At 41.9% G+C, this 17,910-nt stretch overlaps 1 protein-coding gene across 1 annotated transcript in view; it reads left to right on the top strand.

The window, feature by feature from the left end:
- Positions 1 to 2,372: 2,372 nt before the first annotated feature.
- The window catches only part of LOC136866397 (nucleolar protein 4), an 819,316-nt gene continuing 803,778 nt past the window's right edge, over positions 2,373 to 17,910 (top strand). Inside the window, exon 1 of the mRNA XM_067143319.2 lies at positions 2,373 to 2,810. Within this exon, the coding sequence (XP_066999420.2) occupies positions 2,373 to 2,810 (438 nt within the window). The remainder of the gene's footprint in view (positions 2,811 to 17,910) is intronic.

The following is a 17,910-nucleotide window of genomic DNA, read 5'->3' on the forward strand; positions in this document are numbered from 1 at the left end:
TGAGGAAAATAGTGCACTGAATTACGCGCATCACATCTCGTAACCGTACCAAATACTGATTTATTTTGACTAAAATGTCTCTTCTAACATGGTTTTAAATGTGAATACCTTTGAATGTGTTTTGTCAAAACTAAGAGTTGACACATAGCCGCATGATGCATAACACCACCCAATTGTCGGTCACTTTGCTCGACTTCTGACAGACATTTTGTGGAGCGCTGTTTGGAAGACAATACTGAAGAACTATCCAGCTGCCCGTAACAAATGAGGTCTGCCAGAAAAAGTTGATTTGAACTTGAACTTGATTTGAACTTACAGTAGGCTATAGTAGGCTACTACAATGAGACATAGACTACAGTCTTCAGCGAGTCAGCGTCATAGGGCTCACGATTGGCGCTCGAAGAACTGAACCTGAATTTCTTGCTGATTTCATTGAAATAGGGGTCGCCATGGTAACAACTAAATTAAAAGTTTCAGTAATCATCTTGCCATTAATTTATAATCCTACTCTCACCCATCCCATCAAATATTATACTTACTTCAATTTGTTATGATTCATGACATGCAGGGACATATTTACGGGGTCGCACACGTCGCAATCGCGAAGAGACCGGGCGAGTTGGCTTCACGGTTTGGGTCACGTAGCTTTCAGCTTATATTCGGGAGATCAGTTGCGTCTTAAGTCGAAGAACTCCCGAGACTGGCACGCTACACCATAACCCGCCCCCTCGTTCTGTCATGTCACTCTTTGTCCTTTTGCATCAGCCTACTCATGTTTTTATTTGTGACGAAGTTAAATGTCAACCACGCACTGAGAATTTGTTTCCATTTAATGACCGGGCACTGAATAGTTGACGGTACTTCTAGGAACAGATCTTAAGTTTGAAGAAGCAAATAGTGGATTTGAAAGTGCATTATATCGTAATTTGCAGCCACTTTCCAGAGCACGCAATGTCTTACAACATTAATTGTCAGTCACATTACTTGACTTCCCATGGACAATTCTGTGGAGCGCAGTTTGAAAGGCAATACTGAACAGCTATCCAGCAGCCCGTATCACTGAACGGTTGTTGGATAGTTTCACTGGATCCTGTCGCCTGCGGCGGAGAGTGTTGTTGGCAGTGAGGCAGGGCGCCGGTATAGAAGTGGTATGGGGTCGAAGGCGGGGGGGTTGAGAGGGCCGGATTTTGTTACGACAGGCGGCGGTGATGGTTCAGGCCACGAGAGGAAACGAGACAGAGAGAGCGATAGAGCTCGCTTGGGGCCAGGAGGGGCGAGAGGGGAGAGTGAGCACGCGGGTGCCGGCCGAGCGTTGGGAAGAGCGGCAAGGGGCGGGAAAGAGCGGGGGCAGGGGGAGTGCGGCGAATAATCCTCTCTACTGACACAGGGCCGGCCGAGCCAGGCGCGCCCAGCCGGTATGGGACAGTAGTGGGGAGACGGAGCGGGACAGGACACTCACAAGTAGTAGTATAGTAGTTGGCGCTCAAGTGGGCCACCTAGTGGCTGGTGGGGAAACGAGAGTAGCGGAGAGGATTTTTTGGTGACTTTAACCACCACCACGCGAGCGAGAGAAGGAGTGAGACAGAGAGTGTTAGAGCAGGACAGAGCAATAGGTGCAACAACGTGACAGTCCACGACTTGCTGGGCTCCTGGCATGTTGCACTCCCATCAACTGGACAACTTCTAAACAATATTTACATCACCAGGCCACATCATCAAACAGCAGAATATACTATATAGTGAATCTACCAGCACCAATTGAAGTGAAGTGTTCTATAATACAAGAAAGTGTTTGTAAATAATCTTCACCAGTGAATTTGTGGATGAATGAACTAATTCATAAACAATTTTTCATTCATAAATGGATATTGTAAATACGTAACAATCTCCTCTTTTTCAGCTGCTAATATTGTGACAGGAAATTTTCAGGAAGTGAATAAGGCTACTCTTACCTTTCGAGTGTGTGAAAACGGATCAATCAGTTCATAAGTGACATGTGTTGCTGACCATACCTGCCTATTTATCGGGCTCATTCTGTGGTGATAGATTATTTTTGAAACTTTGTTTTTCAACGAGTTTTCCAGTCGAATAGGCTTGGTTTTTAATATTAATGTCAATAACTTGGCGCTAATTTTCTGAGCGGTGCTGGCATATCCGTCTCTCGACTGTCATAATTATTTATTTTTTTAAGTTCAGTGAATATGTAGGCCTAACTTGTGATCAACAGAGTTACTATCTTAATGTCTGCAACAACTCTAGGTAAAGAAATAGACGGAAGATTATCGCCTAACTCGGAATCTTCCTTAACAATGACAACTATGGCATTGCCTATCAATAAAATAAAGATATCTCCCGCCAAATCACCGGGAGCTATGATGTCACCCGTTAAAACTTCTACCCCGACACATAAACGACGTTCATCTTCTCAGAGATCTTCCGAGGACAATAATAATCACAAGAAGCGACGTCATACTTTGCCGTGCAACAATAACAACAATGGAAACATGAAGGAGGACATGTTTCAACACTATCAACCTTGGGTGATTCAGACGTATGGCGATTCTGCTAAAACCAAAACTATTACCTTAAGAAAATATGCAAGAATAATCAGAACCTTGAGAGGCGAGGAAAGTAATTCGGTTGAGAACTCGAAGTTTCGATTCTGGGTGAAGGCGAAAGGCTTCAGAATTGGACAACCTCCTGGATATGTGGCCAAGCCTGCAGATGGTATCATCGGGACTCAAACTCTCAGCGGCAAGAAAGACGCCAGAGATGACCCAGCCCTGTACGTGCCAACTTCAACATCCAAGGTAGGAATGTTATGCATTAAGATCCTCTTTATAGTCCGTTAATTCATTAATGATGAACTCATCGCTATTATGAACCATGTGTGTTGTTTTTAGAAAGGAATCGTATTTCGTTCTCTCACTAGAAATGTTTGTGTTTACAGGTTTCTGAAGTATTTAATAAGAATTGCTATTTCATGTACGAATTTAGCCTCATTGTTGAACTTTTAGAGCCGAAAATTATTTTGAAACACTTGATGCTATAGAATCTATTTTCATCCCGATGAAGTGTTATTAATACAATCATATTTCTTTTCGGAATGGAGGCTGGATTGTGGAGGAAGATTGTTGCTTGTTCATCAGTAAATAATGTTTACTTTTCACGTATCAGCGTGTTTTCTGTCTGAAATTACGTCCCTTGCAGCTTTATAAACTGTAGATGTTAGGAGCTCCTTTCTAAAGGACTTAAATTCATATATCACAAGTAAAATTTTGTTGATTCATGTATGGGAACATTTATTTATCTCCATTTTCCAGTTGGTGTACAAGAAGTGTGTAAAGAAACATTATTGCTGAAGGCTTTTATATTTCGAAGAACTAGTAATAAGAAATAACTTCCTTTCAAGGAGCATTCTTAGAATATTTCCTTTACTCTACCCTAAAAAGTATTGTGGCCCTTTTATTCTGCGCATGCGAAGGACACTGGGACAGCCTGTGTTTCCAGTGTAAGACAACAATACGTTGTACTTTTGTCCTGCTTTCTACTTGACAATCCAATAGTGCCCAGTGTCTTATTTCTATGATCAAGAAACCGTTAGGGAAGAACGTGTCACGTATAATGACTCGATCGATGCCATCTTATAGCTGTGGCCAGTGGCAATTGCCGGTTTCATTCATAGCTGCTGTGGTGTAACGCACATCACTCTCTGTCAACTGAAACACCGCCCGTAAACAACTGTGAGTACAAGCAATGTCATCAGTCCGCTCCCGCGGGCCGGTTAGAACGGAAATATAGGAAGATTATTATAATGTTTGTCCTTGTACTGAGGACTTTTACTTAGTAATCAAGAGTATATACACTTGTGATCCCTGTATAAAACCGTAAATCCTCTTGTTTACTTAATATTTGAAATGTAATGCCTGAAGGACTTGCCAGAAAATTGAAAAAAAAAAAATATTTCTTTGTCTTTTCTTTCATGTTACAATTAATCTGACATTTTGACGTCAGAAGATGGAAATATATGTCGTTTAATAGGATAACAAATTACGATTTGTTTTATATTATATGGTGGGAAGCAACATGTAGATCAGAATCTGGGTCTTAATCCACTTAAACTCATTCTTATAAAAGTGAATAAGAATAAATTAATGCAACGGCCAAATAATATTATTTTTATAGTCTTAAAATCTCAGTTATAAAAATGAATGAAAGAGACGCCCAATATTATATTTATTAATTTCAGCGCCAAGGCTTATCTTATATGGGAATGATATATTTTCCATTAGAGTGTTTAATGAAACGACCCTTAGACTTTTATGCTATTGGTCTTAAGAAACATCGCAGTGCTGACATTTTGGCCTGAAAAAGCTACCAAATTGCTTACACGTCTCTCATATTGAGATACGCTTTAATGCCTACCGACTGCAGCAGAATTCGATTCGATGTCCCAGTGTTGAACATTGAACGCTAGATCCTAACCAACTGAGATGTACAGCCGACTCAATAATTAGTAATGCTTTCTTATTATTAATTTTTTGACCGGGCGAGTTGGCCGTGCGCGTAGAGGCGCGCGGCTGTGAGCTTGCATCCGGGAGATAGTAGGTTCGAATCCCACTATCGGCAGCCCTGAAGATGGTTTTCCGTGGTTTCCCATTTTCACACCAGGCAAATGCTGGGGCTGTACCTTAATTAAGGCCACGGCCGTTTCCTTCCAACTCCTAGGCCTTTCCTATCCCATCGTCGCCATAAGACCTATCTATGTCGGTGCGACGTAAAGCCCCTAGCAAAAAAAAAAATTAATTTTTTGATACGGTGGGGTCGTGATAGTCGTGTGGAATAGTCAATGGCGTCGCATCAAGGCGGCCGCGATTAGGTATCCCATCCAATAGGCCTACATGTGGATGTTTTAAATGTCACGTCCCTTTGGTTCGTAGTCCACATAAAATTAGAGGGCCCGTGACTATGATCACGATATTAATAGTCACGTAAAACTATCGGATATGGAGCTAAATGGTAGAAAAAGGTCCAGTAGAAGAAGAGTCCAATAGCAATAGATATAATGTAAAAGCAAATGTATTTATGGTATGGCTTTTAGTGCCGGGAGTGTCCGAGTGCATGTTCAACTCGTCTGGTGCAGGTCGTTCTATTTGACGCGTCTGGATGTGGGATAATGAGGACGATAAGAGTGAGGGTGAATCCCGGTGTCAGAAGATAGCTCACTCCTCGAGACTTACCGGTCTCCATCCGGCCGACGAATCACCATCAACAGCGGCATATGGACACTGCCGATTAGAATTGAATCCAGGCTTTTGACACGCAATCTAGTGATTAGAAATCGTATACCACCAACATTCTGGTGGTAAAATATTTTCGCACCAACGGGACTCGAACGGGCCAACCATGGTGTCAGACCGTATATACTTGACGCCGTAACTATCATGGCCACCAGGCGGGATTGTTAAAGCGAAAGAAAAAAAAATCGGTAAACCTGTTGAAATACAACGAATGATGAAATTCGATGACATACAGAAATTAGAGATTCGGGAGGTTTAATATAATATTTCTGTCAAATATAAACATTTACCGTATAATACATGAAAATCCACAGCCTGTTTCCAGTCATTCGACCGGGTCAGGAATGGAATGAAGGAAGGAAGCCCCCATCTAGCGGCGAGGATGGGAACCGAACTGTGTCGGCTGCCGAAACCTGTCGCATTCCTCTGGGGCAATGATTAATGAATGATGGATGAAATGAAATGATATTGGAAAGTCTTGCTGGAATGAAATGTGACAGGGAAAACCGGAGTATCCGGAGAAAAACCTGTCCCGCCTCCGCTTTGTCCAGCAAAAATCTCACATAAAGTGGCCGAGATTTGAACCACGGAACCCAGCTTACCGTATAATACATGTAATATTTATCTGAACTGAATCATTAAGGTTAGTTTGGACACGTTGTGGTAACGAATATTCAATACCTTTTGTGTTACGAGGCTACTTGACCGCTCTGAACACAAAAAGTAGTACGGTACCAGTATACCAAAAATACGAGGTGAGCTATTTGTGTACTCTAGCGTTCAAGAATGCCTCATAAATCGACGCTTTCTCGTGGAACTCGCTGATACCAATCAATAATCGCATTAAAACTCAGACCCTCTGTTAACATCAGGAGTTACTTTGAAATATCTGTTATTAAGGCATCGTTTCAGTTAAGGCTTCGGTCCAGATTCCCATTGCAATAATCTGATTTGGTTAATGCACAGAAGGCCATTTACCAACAATACAAAGCAAATCGTATTGATTCATATGAAAAATGTATAAGATAATTTGTAAATTGTAACTGTAAAAGAGGGAACTTTTAGGCCTACATAAAATGAAGAGGAAAAAAGTGCATGAAAATGTGGTGTTACGTTGTTTCTGTGGTTGACTCTCTATAGAATTCTAGCTCGTTTGAGATAAATAGTCTTTTTTAACTAGCGAAATAGTGTCGTTTTCTACCAATTTACGTCTTATCCCCACGAATTATTATTATTATTCGTCATTAATAGGGCCTGTACAACAGCATACCGGTAATGAAATTCAGTTATAAGTAGACCTAGTGCTCCAAAGGCTAGAACAATAAATACAACACTAAATTAGCAGTTTGACACAGTAAATAATCAATGTATTAAATGAAATGGCGTATGGATTTTAGTGCTGGGTGTGTCCGAGAACATGTTCGGCTCGCTAGGTGCAGGTCTTTGGATTTGACAGCCGTAGGCGACCTGTGCGTCGTGATGAGGATGAAATGGTTATGAAAACTACACATACACCCAGCCCCAGTGCCAACGGAATTAACCAATGATGATTAAAATTCGTGAACCTGCCGGGAATCGAACCCGTGACCCCTGTGACCAAAGGCCAGCACGCTAACCATTTAGCCATGGAGCGAGACACTCAGGAACTAGAACGCTGGCTTTCTGAGGCAAAATTGGTGGGTTCGACTCCAGCTCAGTCTGGTGGTATTTGAAGGTGCTCAAATACGTCAGCCTCCCATTGGTAGATTTACCGGCACGTAAGAAAACTCCTGCGAGACAAAATTCCAACACCTCGGCTTCCCCGAAACCATTAAAGCAGTCAGCGGGACGTTAAACGAGGACGCAGATTTGGACCAAAACTTTGCTTCATCAAAGGCATTCTGTGTGCCTTGGATGAGTTCATCTTCTGTAAAGGTGGATTAGTACAACGGACATTGAAGCATGTGCTTTAGAATGTAGTATTCTCTGCATTCACATTTAATATTGTGAGGATCGATGTAACCCCATCTCGCTAAGGTCTCTTTGGATCTGTCAACATCTGGTCTCAACCAGCTCAAGGATTTCTATGTTGATCAATTCTCTTGCAGTCAGATGGTAAGCATTCAGTTACTGCCATCTATCCGGGTTTTTTGGAAGTCCTTGTTTTCCATAGTTGTAAATCGTGCATTTTCGGCCGATCCGATTAATTCCCAATATGTTCATAAAAACGGTTCCTGGACTTGTGTCTCTGAGCTGGGGGTACGTGACCATGTAGTAGTTGAGCACTTTCTCGTTCAACTTTTGTCCTCTCCATGTTCGCAGACGTTTATTTTCGAATATGTGGTGGGTCAATCGCTGCAAGCTGAGAGGGGTTCTTATTGAACTAGAGTAGACTTTAAAATGCCTGTCATCAACCGACAGGTCTCATTGAAGGGCAAATACCCTATTTGATATGATTTGTTAAGGAGGAGGCCATTGATTTTCAGTGTCGGCTTAGTTAATATAACTTGTAAGTTGTCAGTATGTAGAAACACAAATGTAAACTTGTAAAAACATGACAATTATAAGTGGACAGCTGAAAATCTTTCAAAATAGCCTGTATATGTTTGGTATGAGCACCAAACATGATATGCATACTCTGGCGAATAACAAAGGGCCATTGCTGATATACGAATACTCTGTGGTTGATAACCTCACTTCGATCCAGTCAATTTGTGCAACATTATTAATCAATACGGAAATGGAACTGGTCAAGGACTGAACATAATATACAGACAGTACCAAATATATTTACATTAAAAAGACATGTTTGGACCAGAAGGAAAATAATTCACCTACAGATCACTTGGTTTCAGGAATGTTAATCACTTCTGTTCCGTCTTCTCGGTTAATTTACTCCCACGTTCCTTACAAATTTTGCTGTTTTTCATTCACAACGTTCAAAGATACCAGACTCTTGAATTGTGCCGCAATTAGTAAATCGAATATTCAAGATTAGTGAGCGGTAGAAAAAAAAACTATTTCGTTTATTCCTTACGATGTCGCGAGCGAGTTCTTCCTAGTACAACCTTTGTTGTTTTGAAGATTAAGTGTATTTTTCTCTATACTTTCAGTTTTATTCTGTGCCCACTGTACAAAGAGTTCAGAAAGATAAATGCTTGTATTGTATGACTGTTCGCATCACCTCTGAACATTATCACCAGAATTCTTGAAATTTTCGGATTATCCATATAGTTCAACAAATCATTTGCCATTCCACTATTCGAAATAGTTTAGGGACATCAGGGCAACGTGAAAACTTAAGCTACCGACTGAGTTGGCCGTGCGCTTAGGGTCGCGAAGGTGTTAGCTTGCATTCAGGAGACAGTGGGTTCAAACGCCACTGCCATCAGCCCTGAAGATGGTTTTCCGATGTTCCCCATTTTCACACCAGGAAAATGCTGGGGCTGTACCTTAATTAAGGCTACGGCCGCTACCTTCCTACTCCCATCCCTTTCTTATCTATCTTCGCCATAAGACCTATCTGTATCGGCGCGATGTAAAACAAATGTTAAAAAACACGTAACCCCAACCCCAAACCCCATGGCACTACAGCCCTTGAATGGCCTTGGCCTACCAAGCGACCGCTGCTCAGCCCGAAGACCTGCAGATTACGAGGTGTCGTGTGGTCAGCACGATGAATCCTCTCGGCCGTTATTCTGGGCTTTCTAGACTGGGGCCGCTGTCTCACCTTCAGATTGCTCCTCAGTTCTAATCACGTAGGCTGAGTGGACCTTGAACCAGCCCTCAGGTCCAGGTAAAAATCCCTGACCTGGCCGGGAATCGAACCCGGGGCCTCCGGCTAAGAGGCAGGCACGCTACCTCTACACCACGGGAGCGGCAGAAAACGCTTAAGCTGAGGTATTTTGAAGTTCTCAATTAGGCCAATATAGATTTAGAAAATATTATTTAAATATTTATATAGGCTATAGGGACCATAATTTATTGAGAACACTCAATTTATTTCCCCCACCCAATTTGATAATCATTGTCTTAAATAAACTTAGTTTCTGTATCCACCCTTTCTGCAGGTAAGGTAGTACCGGTAATTCAAGTTATTGTGTGATGCGAGATGCGGCGGATGCTGCAGAAACTAGGTACAAGGTGCATAACTCTTCCAGTTCGTCAAAAAGCTGGCCGCTATTGTTCGTGAGTTACCAGTAGGCGGTGGAATCCATCTGTTTGTATCTCGGTGATCTTGTCATCGCGGCCTCTCTAGACGCCCACGGCAAGCCGGGTGGGGCGCTCGACAAGCTCGCATGCCTTCTTCAAAAGTACCAGACAAGCAACTATATGGTACCGTACGGGAATAACCTCTAGCAGATGGTTCACGAGTCAAATGGCTTGTCAGTTTATTTAATTCAGTAGTAGCCAACTCGGTTTGATACGAAGGAGGCACAGGGAGGACGCCTGTCATGTCAGTTAATAGAATGATGTGGTTTGTTTTGGGTGGGAGGCGTGGGACTCCAGAAATTCGAGGTGCATTTAGGTGCACGTATCTTTTAAGTCTGCCTGGTGTCTTGTTGGGTCATTAAATGATTCCACTGAGGAGCTCCTGTGTTCCTGAAAACGGATCGAAAAGACGTGTTGACTTTCTAGCCTACAATACCAAAACTAGGCAGGAATTTATTATCGATCCAACAATTCTTTTTGAACTAGGTGGTGATCAACTTTCTGATGCGGACAGTGCAAAAACGATCATTTATAATACCACCATTCCATACTTCAAGGAGAAGTTAAATCTGGCCAACACTGAAATGTTGAGTATCCTAGTGAGGGTGCGGTGAACTATTTCAAGATCGTTTGAGGAATTTAATAAGAATTTCGGCTAATGTAAAAGATAAAATTGTTCTATCCGTACTGCAAAAGTCACGCCAAATTTTGGACCATCATGTTAGTTTAAGTTAACTGTAGCATAGCTATAAATCTCACATTCATAGCCTATATTCTACACCGAGCTCGATAGCTGCAGTCGCTTAAGTGCGGCCATTATCCAGTAATCGGGAGATAGTGGGTTCGAGCCCCACTGTCAGCAGCTCTGAAGATTGGTTTCCGTGGTTTCCCATTTTCACACCAGGCAAATGCCGGGGCTGTACCTTAATTAAGGCCACGGCCGCTTCCTTCCACTTCCTAGACCTTTCCTATCCCATCGTTGCCATAAGACATATCTGTGTCGGTGCGACGTTAAGCAAAATAGCAAAAAAAAAACAACAACTATATTCTACACTATTCTGTAACAGACTTACGAGTGTATACTGATTCTTACTGGCTATCTTCGTTGGAAGGTAGTATTTCTAAATTTAACAAAATATATATCCGTCTCTTGACTCAATGGTCAGCGTACTGGTCTTGGGTTCAGAGGGCAATGGGGTTGATTCCAGGCCGGGTCGGGGTTTTTAACTTTGTCTGGTTAATCCTCTAAATTAGTGGGGGAAGGGCTCGTATTAATACGCATCTTCACTCCGGGATGGCGTCAGAAACAAAAGGCATTGGGCCGTGAAAATGTACTAAATTTATACAAAATACCGACCTCAGGTAATTGGGAAAAGGTCGAGAAGAAGGAGAAGAATATGTAACCATCCGGGTCTATTCAATAGATATTGTTTCCAATTACACATTTCAGCATTAGCCATACTTCAGCAGATATTATTTGTGATTAGACTTAATTCAGGTAGTGGTAATACTCTAATAGCACTGATCAGAGAGCAAAAAATGGAAGGGGTCCGACACTTCAAAAAACGGCATCGGCCAAAGAAAGACAAGGGTCGTGAAAGGCGTGAAAATAAAAGACTCCCTAGGCCTCACGAACCTAATACCGTCGGGGTCGGAAAAGAACAAGAGTTGGCTAAGAAAGGTCGAATAGGATAGATGAAAGTGGGGAGTCTGGCACAAGTAGGTGGAAGCAACGCCAGAACTCAGCTGAAGGCCCCGTGATGGTCGCCAACCCACTCTCCCAAATTAAGAGCCCTTGGGGCCCCTTTTAGTCGCCTTTTACGACAGGCAGGGGATACTGAAGGTGTTATTCTACCGCCCCGACCCACAGGGAGATATACTTAATTCAAAATTAGACATTTTGGCATGATTCTCTTTCCCATTAACCGTGGATAAATTGTAAACACTTTTTTTTTCATTATACGCAATTATTGATTAAACATTATGTATTTTAGACCTCGCTCATTTAGACGCACTGACCTGAAACCACAAGAATAGGATGTCTTCCTTTCCAGAAGTAAATTATGCATAACACTATCAACTGCGTATACAGTAAATTATCGACAAGATAGTTTCGTGAGTGATAATTGCGCAGTTTGTCTTAAATCAATCCTCCCTGAATGAGAGTATCAGGAATTCTACAGTTAAGTACAACCCATCATGATATTTCATGTCCCGCGAGCCGAACCAGGCGCGAACTGGGCTGTAATTACGAGCTTACTGCGTACCTGGCTGGCAGATGTGGCCCATGGCCGTTATATCCGGCACGGGAGAACAATGGGGGTGGGGGGCTTCAATTAGATACAACAAGGTGGTCACGGTGTGAGGCCGCGCCGCGTGGGGGCGAAGGGAGGGTTGTGTCGCTTGTCTCTGTAGGACATACGAAGAGGGATTATATAGTTATGGTATCCATGATAAGAAAATTCGATATTTTTATTACCTAAATGTATTCTGAAATGAAGGCTGTTGGTCAGGCAGGGTAGCTTGGACGGTAGAGGGCTGGGCTTCTAAGCTCAAGTTTGTGGGTTCAATTCTGGCCCAGTCCGTTGGTATTTGGAAGTGCTGATATACGACAGCCTCGTGTTGGTAGTTTTTGTCACGTAAAAAGAACTCCTGAGGAACATAATTCCGGCACCTCGGTGTTTCCGAAAATCTAAAAGTAGTTTGTGAGACGTAAAACAAATAACGTTACAATATTGAATATATTATAAACTATCTGTTACCCATGGCTTCGCTCGCGAGGATTTGGTAAGTTGATAAAAATTAATTGTTCCTCGGTACTGCAATAAGATATCTGAAAATCTCTAAAGAATAAGACCTCACCGAAAATTTGCATTTCATTTACCCCAGAACCTCTTTGTAAACCACGTTTGTGGCATTGCCTTTTGGAGCTAAGATGAACAGGCTACTGGCAGAGCTAAATCTTGAACATGCGACATGGAACTCTACATGTGAGGAACAGTCCTCTTTTAAGTCGAAAGAAAGGGTTTCTTTATTTCTAAAATAGATTCCAAATACCGATTTTCACGTCTGTAACATCTTAGTTTTTGAAATATAAGTACAGTATCCTCATAAAGAAAATTCAACTCCTTTACTTATTTTCGATCTCCAGCTTTAAAAGTTGATTTTCCGAAAACAAAAAGTACGCGTTTCTTTATTTTTAAAGGGGGATTAAAATACCAATGTTCACGTTTGGAACATGTTAAGTTTATGAGATATACTGTATACATACCCATTTTAAAAACTGCCCCACTCCTTGGCTGAGTGGTCAGCGTTGAGGCCTTCGGTTCACAGGGTTCCTTGTTCGATTCCGGGCTGGGTCGGGGATTTTAATCTCGTGTGATTAATTCATCTGGCTCGGGGTCGGGCTGTTTGTGTTTGTCCCAATACTCTCCCCTTCATATTCACTCAACAAACTACATTGCCAACCACAACAGGAACACGCAATAGTAATTGCATCCCTACACACGGGGTCGGCGTCAGGAAGGGCACCCAGTCGTAAAACAGGGTCAAATCCACATGTGCGACACAGTTCGCACCCGCGATCCCACAGGTGTGGGATAAGCGATAGAAGAATATGATACTCATTTTAAAAATTCACCCGTTTTTAATTATTTCACCCCCTTAAGTGTATTTTCCAAGAAAAGTGTGTTCATTTATTTTTAAAAGAGATTCCAAGTACCAGTTTTAACGTCTGTAACATCTTCAGTTTCTGAGATATATGTATCCTCATACAAAGAATTCAACTCCTTCCTCACTTCCTTCAACCCACACCCCCCGCCGCCCCACCCTCACCCCTTAAGTGGATTTACTGAAAACAATTTGTGTTACCGAGCTCGATAGCTGCAGTCGCTTAAGTGTGGCCAGTATCCAGTATTCGGGAGATAGTAGGTTCGAACCCCACTGTCGGCAGCCCTGAAGATGGTTTTCCGTGGTTTCCCAGTTTCACACCAGGCAAATTCTGGGGCTGTACCTTAATTAAGGGCACGGCCGCTTCCTTCCCATTTCTAGGCCTTTCCCATCCCATCGTCGCCATAAGACCTATCTGTGTCGGTGCGACGTAAAGCAAAAAAAAAAAAAAAAAAAAAAAGAAGTGTTCTTTTATTTTTAAAGGAGATTCCAAATGCCAATGTTCATGTCTGTAACATGTTAGGTTTTTGTGATATATTGTAGAAATCTCGCTGCTGTAAGTATACTGGAGCTGACGTTGCCATAGTTACGGCAGTTTATCCGATTCCTAGAGCAGGGATAGTGTGGTGCCATTATCTCCATAAAGGTTGGTTTGAGGGCCTTAAAACATGGCTTTCGGTCCGTAACCGTGGTTTGTTCTTTGCGTCAATGGGCTTAAATTGAGCTTTGTCTCGTCCTTGTACGACAAATTCTATATTCGCCTAGTATTTTCATATCTCTCCACCCCCCCCCCCCAGAATTATTTTGAAAATAAAATGCAGCTCATGTCCCTCAGGGATAGTGAATATTTACATTAGTAAAATAATTTTTAGAATCGGTCCAGTAGTTCGCGAGATTAGCCATTGCATAAAGCAAACTTTACCTCTTTATATATTATGGTATAGAAGTAATTATAGATGTAGGGTTAATTATCCCTCTTGGTCTACTGACCAAGTGAGGAGTAAAGAGAAAAGTATCATTCCTTCCCGAATACTGCTGTAGGCCTACAAGCAATGGCTGCATAGTCAGTTTGCGCCTCGATCGACGATTAGTTCAGAGTACGAAATTCTTCTGGTGCTCATTTGGAGAGCTGACTAAGTTAATCAGAAACCGCTTAGTCTATGGACCAAAGTTTTTAAACTCTGGAAAGCTAACAAAATAAACACGATGATATGTCAGTGTAGGAAAAGGGAGCAATAAAAAGAATACACTCTAGGTCAAGGACGATCGCCATATCTTCATACACTGCTGTCTTCCAATAGATTGGCTTTCTCATCATCAATCCCAGTTCTTCTGGATCTATTTCTTCTCATCTTCTTCAGGAGGGTGGGCATGAACACTCAATGAGGGGCCATCTTCATAGATCTTCAGTCTTAAAGCGGGAAGTTTGCGATATGAGAAAAGCCGGATAAAGACAGGAAAAATGGAAGAGACAAAAATATAACGACGAATTTTCTTCTTCTTGGCCTTTTCCCAATTATTTTGGGTTGTAACTGATGTTAATTAAACCATGATTTACCACTGGATGCTCTTGCTGACGCCAGCCTTATGTGGAGGGATATACGGTACTGCGAAACTTCTCAGTAACGGACAGGCCTGGGGAATAATAAATGTCCCTTGTTAAAAAGTTCCCATTATGCAGAAAAAAGTGTATTTTTCCTACTTCGACATAATGTTTTCGTCAAACGAACACGATTCGCCGTCGCAGACGTTTCGAAAAAGAGATGTTGTGCCTAATCCTTATCGTTCCAAGCCAGCCCACGGATGCTTCAGATTCAAGATACCCTAATTCTTTAGCGATTTCGAGTGTTTTTTCACGGATAAGAGGACCTCTCACAGGCATGCTGTTGCTACAAGCACGACAAAATCATAAAAACGTTAACTTCTCCATTTTCAAGCCCGATATATAGGAAAATGAGCATCAAATTTTCATTTCCAGCCCACAATTTAAGGATATTACTTTTGTTTCTTAAAACGTCACTGACCTGTTTTATTCCAAAAGCAAACCATACGGCCATGTCTGGAACACTTTTTCTTTCTCGTTGGTGTTTTCCCCTTTAAAGTCAGTTGTTTGCGTTTCTGCGGCATCGGAGCATAGCTTACGTGACACACACTTCTAAAGAGTACTGTCTGCACTTTAAAAAATAAATGTGTTTGGTAGTAACACGAAACAATGCTCACTAGTTCGAAATACTGTCCATTATTGTGTCCAGTTACAGGAACTGCTACTTTTTCTTTCACGCTGTCCGTTTTAATTGCGTTGGGGAGGTAGTTTTCAGTGTCCGCGTCCGTTATTAAGAATGTCCATTATTGAGAAGTAATTTTGCCATTAAACTTCGGATTTTGGTCTAGAAATTAACATGAAAAAGACCAAACTAATGGTTATCAGCCGACATAAGTCAAATCCCAATCCAAATAACAGGATGTCTGAAAGATCTGGAGTTGGTGAATGATTGTGTATATCTGGGCTCCATAATCAGTAACACGGGAAATTGTGATAAAGAAATAAACCGACGGATTGTCCTAGATCGTGCCGCAATGGTTAAACTCACAAAGATCTGGCAGAACCGGGCATTATCCAAAACAGTGAAAATAAGATTGGTGGAATCACTGGTGTTCTCTGTTTTCCTATACGGTTGTGAGACCTGGACTGTGGAGGCTAGTGACAAGAACCGAATAGATGCCTTTGAGATGTGGTGTTGGCGGAGAATGCTCCGTATACCATGGATAGAAAGAAGAACAAATGCCTCCATTATAGAAGAACTGAGCATCACAAAACGTTTATCTTCCCGCGTTAGTGAAAGTTACCTCCAGTTCCTGGGACACATTTTGAGGAGAGAAGGAGACAATTTAGAAAAGACCATTCTGCAAGGCAAAATTGAAGGCACCAGACCAAGAGGCAGAACAACAAGTAGATGGTTAGACCAAGCAAAGAAGATCACCGGTCTACCTCTTCACAATATATTAAGAAGAGCTGAAGACCGCTCAACATGGAAAAATCTCGTTAAGGATGCAGTTACTAACAAAGTGAAGACATGAGGTCACGACGCTCAGCAATGAGTAAACCGACTGATGATGATTTATTCCGGAGAATTTTAAGATGTCCGTTATTTAGAGGTGTCCGTTATTCAGAGATGTCCGTTAGAAGTATCACTGTATTCACTATTACGTTTGCTGTGATAGTTGGTAGTGTGGTGTGCTGTGTGTACATGACGATGTGTATTAAGATGATCACAAACATACAGTTCCCAAACTAGAGGAATTAAGCACATGCGGCTGAAATCCCCAGCCGAGTTGAAAATTGAACCTGGGACTCTATGAACCGAAGGCCAGTACGCTGACCATTCAGTCACGGAGTCAGACGAAAAACAGATAATTACAGGTGGTAAAACGACTAGGAATACAGGATAGCTACAGAAAGAGAAAATAAACCTAGCGGGTAAACAAACGTGATAAATCAGACACCGTCTTTTAATATATTGGTCATATTCTTATGCAATATCAATTTACGTTTCAATTATGTTTCACCATTTTCTTATCCCATATTTTTTACGAAGACCACAAGGAATGAGGAAGTGCATTGTTCAGTTTCATCTGATGTGATAACGTATTATTCCATGTTGCACAGCTGTGGTGAGTGAACACTTGATGGTGCTGGGAGATATGGACTGGAGTGTTATTGTAGCTTGTGGTGGGACTGATAGAAGCTCTCGTTGTATGCAAAGCAGAGCCAAGGCGTGGAAGAGAAGATGACTTACAAAGGAATTGGTGATGGAGGATGAACGCTGTAACACATCTGGATAACAATAGCAGTGATAATACACCACTCGGCTAGTGGCAAGCTTTAAGCTGTTATGTTAAGTCCACTATACGGCCGAACTTCCTGTCTTCAAGCCATCCCGGCCAAGACACACCCTTGGTTAGTCACTAAGTTACGCACGCGTAGTGTTTTCTACTTCTTCCAACTTACCTTCTAGACTAGGACAACGTAGATATCATCGTAGTATTTGAATTATATGATCTGATAGCTTGTTGCAATGTGGTACCTGCCATTGTACAGGGTTTTCTTTTTTTTCTTTTTCTTTTTTACAAGTTGCTGTACGTTGCACCGACACAGACAAGGCTTGCGGCCGTGGCCTTAATTAAGGTCAATTAACCATTTGTCTTGTGTGAAAATAGGAAACCACAGAAAACTATCTTCATGGCTGCCGACAGCGGATACGAAACTCTGCGGCAAAGTGAGCCTGGACATTTTAGAAGCATCATAATGGACAATTCATTTAATATGTTTTTCAAAAATACTCTACATTCCTAAACAATTCAGAACTAAATCAAAGAAGTGGTAGTCGTTTGTGCACACAGTGAAGTTAGACAGCCGGGCTGAGTAACTCGCTCGGTAGAGCCCAACTTCGCAGGTTCGATCCTGGCTCAGTCCGGTGGTATTTGAAGGTGCTCAAATACGTCAACCTCGTATCGGTGAATTACTTCGGGACAGCCTTTCAAAAATTCAATTCCCTATGTCATGTTTGAATCTAAATCTTGGGATTCGGAGGCCGATACTATAGCACTGATCTACAGAGCTTTAGGAATGGTTGTAACTGAGAAAGAGAACCTACAGATCTACCCCATGCTTCCATTGCTTGCAAAACCGAAAAAGGCATTATCACGAACGTAAAAATTCCAACGAATTCTATGGATTCTTAAGTGCAAG

The sequence above is a fragment of the Anabrus simplex genome, chromosome 3, assembly GCF_040414725.1.
Source record: "Anabrus simplex isolate iqAnaSimp1 chromosome 3, ASM4041472v1, whole genome shotgun sequence".
Lineage (NCBI taxonomy): Eukaryota > Metazoa > Arthropoda > Insecta > Orthoptera > Tettigoniidae > Anabrus > Anabrus simplex.